Below are 8,190 nucleotides of genomic sequence, written 5' to 3'. Positions count from 1 at the left end.
TTGTTTGTTTTGTTTTGTTTTTCACCCTACTTAAAGAAGGGTGAGGGGTGGCACGTGCAAATCACCCATTGCAAATATGGAGCAGGATACTGCTGAGCCCCCCAGATCCGGCTCTCTGCATCACTGCTTTGGTGCACATACCCCTCACCTTTCCTGTAGGAAGATTTTGCCCATTGTCACCACCCCAGAATCTCTGCCAAAGCTGCCTGCCTTCACCTGCAGGATCTGAAGAGCTCTGCTGTCCTGATGTGGAACAGGTTGGGACCTCGCGGCACGGCGGAGAAGGCAGGGATATCATGAATGTTTCACTGTTTCTTGCTACTTGCTGTCCAAAGGATAGGGTTTTATATTTTAAGACAAACTATGAGGATTTTTCAGGTTAAGATTCTTGTTATTCAAGGGTAAACTCTAGTGCATGTGTGAGGATTTCTTTGTTTAAAAGAATTATTACTTCTCATTGCGTAGGCTTAATCTAGTGGACAGTGTTGGCATCTGCTTGGCTTTGCTATGGTATTTAATTCCATTTATTTGATTGCAAAGGAACTTAATAGTCTGATCAGTCAAGGAACAAATGCTTTATGAAAACCTTGCCAAAAAATCCTGGGAGGGTTATTTTCTTCCTTTTTAGGATTTGTTTTAAGAAACAAAACAAAGGAGAACGTTAGCAACGTTGCTGATCCTAGGTATGCAGTCATTCAACTTCAAAAACAACCCTGAACCCATCATTTTCATATCTCCTTATGTCCCTAGATGTTTTTTGCTAAGAATTATTGATTGTTTTTTTTTTTGTGTGTGTGTGTGTGTGTGCGTGTGTGTGTGTGTACAGTTGCACTTTAATTTATACTTTCTGAAAGTTTCTATAAGCAGCAAGGAGGAAATGACACATTAAACCTTTTGTACTAATCGTTTTAGGTACTGAAGACAAATACAGGATATTTTTGCCATCTACTGGCAGATAAGTGGACACTTTTTCAGTGCAAAGTCCCCTTTTTTTAAGAACACAAAATTGCCTTACTTTTGTTACAGATGACACTTTGATTCTCACTCATGTGAATTTTCAGCTTCAGTTTTATCAGAAGCTGCACAAAGTAGAAATCTGCCAAAAAAACATCAGTTTTTCTGTTGAGTTCTTGTATGTGGAATCCAATACAACAGTGTTCAGATTGCAAACAGCAGAACAATATCATTTTTAAAGGAAACACTGGAAATATTTGTATTAATCCTATGTTTTTTAACAAGTTTTTATTATGCTAGTGTGATGAAATAATTACTGTTGGGTGGAGGACAGCTTTGGTAGTGGTGGGCATCAGACAACGAGCATCTCCTGTGCTCCATTATGAGGAAGAAGGGAGAATCTGACTCTTGCATACAAAAGAACTACTTAGAGCCAAATCTGAGCAGCGTTCAGCTCCTTAGCAGCTTTCAGATCAGCACTGAGATGCCAGCCCAGCCAGGCAAGCAGCATGGGATGATTTGAGTGCTGGAGATCAGCCCCTTCGGAAAGGAGCAGGAGTGGGTGACTGAGTAGCCAGGGGAACAGTCAGGAAACATCTAGGAAATAGTTAGGAGTACCCCTGCTGTGAGGCATATTGGAGTGTAAAAGGCTGTTTAAGTCATCACTCATAATTCAGCATCCTGCCAAGGCACTTGTTCTGGAAACAAGTGTGGCCTGGCTGATAATGTATTTGTGTGTTACATGTAATCTGCAGTTCAGGAGCACGTAAGAATGTCTTGCCTTAAAATTACCTTTGTCTCCCTGAGCAGGACTAGTGGTGTTCAACAGCAGCACATCCCCCAGGAAGGAATATTTGGTTCCTTGAGATGTGTGGGATTTCTGAGTGGAGAATAAGACCTTGGGACACTTTGCATTTTGGGATCAGAAAGGACCTTCAAGACCATCTAGTCCAACAATCCACCTACCACCAGTATTTCCTCACTAAACCATGTCCCTTAGTACAGCACCTAAGCATTTCTTGAACACAAGAAATGGGTCTTCTCAGACCCATTCTTCTCAGACTTGTACAAACACTAATTAATATATAGATTTGCAAAACCTACCCTGCCAAGGCAACAGGAGTGCCTCAGGATTACAGACAAATGCCGAAGCACTGCAGCAAGGAGTCAAGCCATGCCAGGTGGTCACTACGTGCTCCTGCCCAGGACCTCCCTGGTGAGCAGCTCAGATTAAGCTGTCTATTAAACAGCCTTCCACGTTTTGAGATGTTTGGAGAAATTTCACTGTTTTTATCTTTCTTTTTTACTTTGGAATAGGCTGCTTTCTGGTTCGCAGCTGTTACAAAGCTATCGACCTCCAGTTATGCTTTTTGGAGTAAAAGTTTAATTTGTGCACTGTTACACTGCGTTCTGGTTTTTGAGTTACCAGTACATGCACAAATACCTGGAAAAGCAGGGTGTATCAGATATATTGGAACTAAGCAAACTTGAATTCTTCCAAGTGCAATTCTTCATCAACCACTAACAGTTGTGCTTTGCAAGCCACAGATTCGCCCCAACATTGCTTCAGCCCAACTGAAGAGAGTGACAAAATGCAAAGGATAGAGTTCAGCATTAACCTCCAGCTTCAGGATGTGTTAATTCAGAAACAGCTTGTACTGTACTGTTGGCAAATATATTTATGCACTGCAAATGCAGGGCTTCCAGGAGATGTGCAGGCAAAGGCAGTGGGAGTTTCCTTCTTTCAAAGGTCTGAAATGCACGGTAAGCACGTGTGTCCAAATTGTGCATCCAAGGACAGGAATGTGGGCAGGGTTGTACAAAAAAATGAAGCAACTTGTTTGTAACTGTGGTACGTACATTTTTTTGTGTGATTATAATGCCAATTCATATCAGAATAGATGAAGTTTGAATAAAACAACTGTTCTGCCTATGCCCTTTCTTTTTACTGCTCCTTACCATCAGTCATCTTTTGTGCATCTGTGTAGAAGGAAGAGACTCCAGTACAGGACATTAACTTGTGCCTTCCTTATACGTTAGGGCTGCTGGAAGCTGAAGGTTCCTAAGGTGCACGAATCCCACAGCTCACACAGAGTCATACCTGCAGGCTGTGTGCCTAAATACTTGAAGTACCATCTGCTGTGCAGTTTTTAGCTTCACCCTTTTACTGGTTCAGAGGAAGGAGAGAAAATGAATCGGAATCTCCCATCTGTTCCCCTACAATGAACCAAACAAATCCCTGCTCCAGCTTCTGTAGTGTCTTCCTGGAATGTTTTAGGATCCATTCTTTTGTGTAGCTGTTACAGTCACCTTCCTTTGGTTCCTACTTTGGCACGGGCTCTCCACTTCATGCTTTCCTTTGTCTTTCTGAGCCCTTCCTGCAGGAAATTTTCTTCATCTTTTATTTACAAAACGCAAACAACCTCCTGTAATTCTGAATTTTCAGTCCACCTCTCAGACATGGGTTCAGCAGTTCACAGAATCACCAAGGTTGGAAAAGACCTCCAAGATCATCCAGTCCAATCATTCACCTACCACCAATGGTGTCCTTTAGTACAACATCTAAAACTTTCCTGAACATATCCAGAGATGGTGACTCAACCACCTCTCTGGGCAGCCCATTCCAGCACCTGACTATGGAAGCAATATTTCCTAATTTCCAGTTTGAACCTTCTCTGGTGCAACTTGAGGCCATTCCCTCTTGTCCTATCACTAGTTATGTGGGAGAAGAGGCACAGCCTCCTTTCAGGGAGTTGTAGAGAGAGCTACAGAGCTATATTCAGAGCTTTTCCACTCTTCCATGCCTGAAAGATGAACTGCTTTCAGAGTTCCCACATCATTCCTATCGACCAAACACTGACTTTTGCAGCAGAACTGATACCACATGCACGTGTCTTCACTAGTTTTGAAAATCAGAACTAGGAGAACTAAGCAGTCCATCAGAGCTCTGTCTGCAAAGCACAAATAAAGTTACAAAAGCAGACTGCTTCCAACAAAAAGCCTTGAAATGCCTGCTGAAGCTGCCTTAATTTAAAGACAAAATCGAAGTTAACTTCTAAGACTCGTTTCTAGGCTTTTTGTTGGGTTTTTTTGTTGTTTGTTTTGGTTTTTTGAAATATTTATCCTCATCTCACTAAGCTGTGGAGCAGGCACTGTAGACATGGTAATATATATTCTCGTTGCTGAAAGCATGTTCATGTATTTTGTATCATGTTACATTCACACATCTTGTACCTCAGTGCATTTGTGGTTTGTTGTTGTTTTTTTTTTAATCTCAAAGCAAAACTGAATCCCAGGATGACTGTAGTGGCACATCCCAGCAGCCAGGGGCAGACAGTCCTCACCTCCACAGGACAGGAAGCAGACTGGCCTGTTGCAATGCTGTAGTTGTCAGTACTACAAAGCATATTAGTGATTATTCTTCTGATTACATACTGAACTTTAAAAGCTCTGAGCAGTAACATCTCTTCTCAAACATATCACTGACATGAAGCTCAGAAAAGTACTGAGGTCTATGACTCCTAAGTCTTTCTTGGCACTTTCTCAGCTTATAGGGAAAGTGTTGTTGACCACATCATTGAAATTGACATTTATATCTGGATATAGCCATGATGGAAGGGCACAGAGCCTGGGTTCAGTTTTGTCCTTTGTGCAAGTAACTGTGCATTAGATAATCACAAAGAAGCCTTTTACCTTTTGTTGATGGTGTGGAAAGTGGTTCCCAGTGTACTACACTGCATGTGGTAGCTGTCTCCGTGGTTGACATTTGCACTTTAATAAACTCAGAGATAAAAAGAGACAAAAGTATTCCATTCTTTAAACTAACGGAGCTGGACAAAAGGACAGGAAAGAGAGTGAAAATACATACAAGTGCAACAAAAACAGCTTGCCCGAGTCAGAATACACATCCTGAGCAGGCCCAAAGGTTTTCTTCAATTTCAGCAGGCATCAAATAGGGATGATGAACCTGACTGACACACTACTGAGAGAAATAATTCAAAGATGTTTTGCAAAAATAATCCTTCATTGCAGAAAAAAAGAACTTGAAAGATAATTTAAGGGCTAGTTCATATATGCCCATGATGCAAAGGGATGCAAATCCCATTAAAGTATAAAGCTGCATCAAATGCACCAGCATCGTCCTTATCTGCACTCTCCTCTAATCACAATTTCTGTGATACAACCTGCTTGATGAAATTCTAGTTCTCCCTTGGATTGAGCAAATTGGAAATGTTAGCACAGGGATTTTCATTTTGAGAAGGGATGTGGAGGAACAGAGTTTACAACACACGCAAATTAAGTTTTGATTTGATCAGGATAGAGTTGCAAGGCTATTAAAAAAGAAAAAAAAGGAAGACTTCAATTTCCTAACCAGCATCTTGACCTAAGTATATCCAACCTATGGTTTAATCAAGGAAATCTAATCTAAGTTGCTGAATGCAAAGCATTTGGTATTGTCTTAAGTCAACCCATATCAAATGCTTTCCCTCTGTACATGTGCTGGCATCCATCCACGAAGAAAAACTGCATGAGCACATTGCAAGGCTTCCTTGTGTCAAGCAAACTGCTTGCTGCAGCCAACACCAACGCAAATGTTGGTGTTTCACAATGGACAAGACTTCTAGCACACGTAGCATCATTAACAGAGGTAATGTGGGATGGAGAGAGGAGGGCAAAGAGGCAATCAGGAGTTTTCCCAGTGGGATCAGCCCTAAACGTGGCCATGGAGAAGAACCCTCATGTGAGCTCGCAGCTCCTCAGTTGCCATCAGGACAGAGTCTGGGAGGCCAGGGGAAAAGGACACGCATCCCCAGCAGCTCCATGGCCAAGCATGCTCCTCAGCCCCCCAGCTCTCCATCTCCCCTGGAGAAATCTAAATATTTAGGCTGGCAAGCACGCAAAGCTACACATGTTTGAAGGGGGTTGTTTTATTTCTCTTTTTTTTTTTTTCCCCCCTCATCTCTCAAGGATGGATGGAGGCCAACGCACTTAATAGTAACCACATGGTAAAATAAATAAGAATGCCTGTATAGACTTGAAAGTAAATGTTAAATATTTGCTCTATTTTTCTGATTCCTTCGATGCCAGCTTTGAAATGACCATGTGGCAAACAGCATTTTTATTTTGCTGTGTTTTCTTAAGCCTGGAACATTTAATAATTTCTAATTGAGCCACCTACATTTTTAGGGTTATTTATGAGCGCACCGATATGATGCTGGGGAGGGGCTGCATAGCACAGCAATGTTCACACTTCTTTCTGCCAAAGCCATGTAAAAAGCTTACTGGAAAACAAGCTCAGAGTTCAGTTATTTTTTTACCTTCCTCTTTTGAAAAGGCATTCACTGGATACACCGAGGAGGAGCCATTAGCAGTTTATATTTCTCCTCCTACTTTTTTAAGGAGCATTTCTCTTAAAATAAGCTCTCAGCATCCCAAACACAGGGACAACTGTTGGGTGAATACCCGCTGCCAGAAAGCAGCTTTCATGAGGCTTGGAGGCCTATGTTAGCTTTCAAAAATAAAGTACATTCCTACTAAAGGCTTTATTTACTTTTTAATATTTTCCCCCCTTCTTTATTTTGGAAAGGAACTAGCCAACTTTTCCACTGTTTTATGTACTTCATCAGGCAAGAATGCAATAAATAGTTGTTGTCTCAATACTGTTATCAAAATGAAAGGAAACTCGGTGTTATCTGATTGGAAACAATGCAATTCCAGTACTTCAAATGGACAGTAAGAGATGGACACGGAGTAATTAAACTACGTAAGACTCCTCATGCAAATTTCATAGCCATTTCAGAGGTAAACAGGGAGAACAACCCTGGAAGTAACTAATGTTGAGAAAAAAAAATCAGAAGACATTCAAAATAGACAAAAATAATAATAATAAAAAAATCTCCTGTATGCTTACCAGAGTAAGTGTTAAAAATAAAGCTTTATTTACAAAGACATCAGCTCCCCACGTTGACAAACACGGGCTCTTCCAGGCTCAGATCAGCACTTTGGGGTGCTCCAGGGTGGTCAGTACTGCCTGTCAGAAAAGGAAATTTCACAGCAACAGGCACCTTGGCAGTAAGAGGCTCTTTTGTAGCAATCACACATGGGCATGTAAAGAAATGCTTGTAGTTGTAGCAGGGAGCTTAGGGATGTGTTTTGGCAAGGCAACGCACACAGAGTGGATCGTGTTCTCAGCAGATACGAATTAATATGGAATATCTGAAGGCAGTCAAAGATCCCCAAATTATAAAGGTCATGACTGCAAACCCATGTAACTGTATTAACAGAATAAAACAAGAAATACTTATTTACCATTTAATACTGGCTGTCTATGTTAACATTCCCCTGGCTTCAGAAGTTTAAAGCACATACCTCTATATCTCAAATACCCATATATAGTGGAACTAAAAAATATTGGAATCATAGAATGGATTAGGTCGGAAGAGCCCTTAAAAATATGCATTGCAGTAAATAAAATCCAAGTTTACCTGAAGTTCAAGTGCTCCACTAGGACATACCCATCTGAGAAATGGGGAAAAAAATGTAAATTAGTAAATTCTTGAGCAAATATAGTGGCAATGGCTCAGCAGAAAGCACATATAGTTATTTGCTAAGTCAATTAGCTCCTTAAAACCTGATTGCATGCTGACCACACGTGCCAGAGGGTTTCTACAGACTTACATCTGCCCTCTGAATTGCGGCATATCACTGCGCTGCCCTCAGTGACATCGATCACATCCAGCTGTTCCCCAGCTGTGAGCGGGAGGTCAGCTCTCCTCTTGCTGGTGATGGAGCATGCAGCAGTTGCTGTGTTGATGACACTGATCTCCTTGTCGTACTGTAGACAGAGAATGGAGACAGATGTTATTCCACACTGATGTGCAAAGTCTCTAAGTGCAGTGAGGAAGGGTGGAGGGAACAGGTTGTGAGGCTTTGCTCGGGGCAAGAGGGGCCTGTTGTGATAGAACAAGGGGAAAAATGGCTTTGAACTAAAAAAGGGGAGATTTAGATTGGATATAAGGTAAGTAAGTGTAGTGAGGCACTGGAACAGATTGCCCACTGAGACAGTAGATGAATCCAGGTCAGGGTAGATGGAACCTGATGGAGCTGTATGTCCCTGTTCATTGTAGGGGGAGTTGAACTAGGTGGCCTTTAAGGGTCCCTTCCAATACAATTCTATGGTTCTATGAAAAACCTGACAACAACCCTGATGGAGAACCTAGACGATGAGACAAAGCA

General features: G+C 41.6%; 1 protein-coding gene across 2 annotated transcripts in view; it reads right to left on the bottom strand.

The window, feature by feature from the left end:
- Window positions 1-8,190, bottom strand: part of FYB2 (FYN binding protein 2) — a 34,696-nt gene that overhangs the window by 8,145 nt on the left and 18,361 nt on the right. For both annotated transcript variants that reach the window (XM_065738332.1, XM_065738325.1), the window contains exons 18-20: window positions 7,633-7,789; window positions 7,440-7,473; window positions 6,866-6,985 (exon numbers count right to left, since the gene is read on the bottom strand). In XM_065738332.1, coding sequence (XP_065594404.1) covers window positions 6,976-6,985; window positions 7,440-7,473; window positions 7,633-7,789 — 201 coding nt within the window. In that variant the 3' untranslated portion in view covers window positions 6,866-6,975. The remainder of the gene's footprint in view (window positions 1-6,865; window positions 6,986-7,439; window positions 7,474-7,632; window positions 7,790-8,190) is intronic.

The sequence above is a fragment of the Cyrtonyx montezumae genome, unplaced genomic scaffold (genome assembly GCF_038088225.1).
Source record: "Cyrtonyx montezumae isolate F1298 unplaced genomic scaffold, pur_monq_1.0 scaffold_1, whole genome shotgun sequence".
NCBI classification, from domain to species: domain Eukaryota; kingdom Metazoa; phylum Chordata; class Aves; order Galliformes; family Odontophoridae; genus Cyrtonyx; species Cyrtonyx montezumae.
This window is presented reverse-complemented; position numbering and strand designations above follow the sequence as displayed.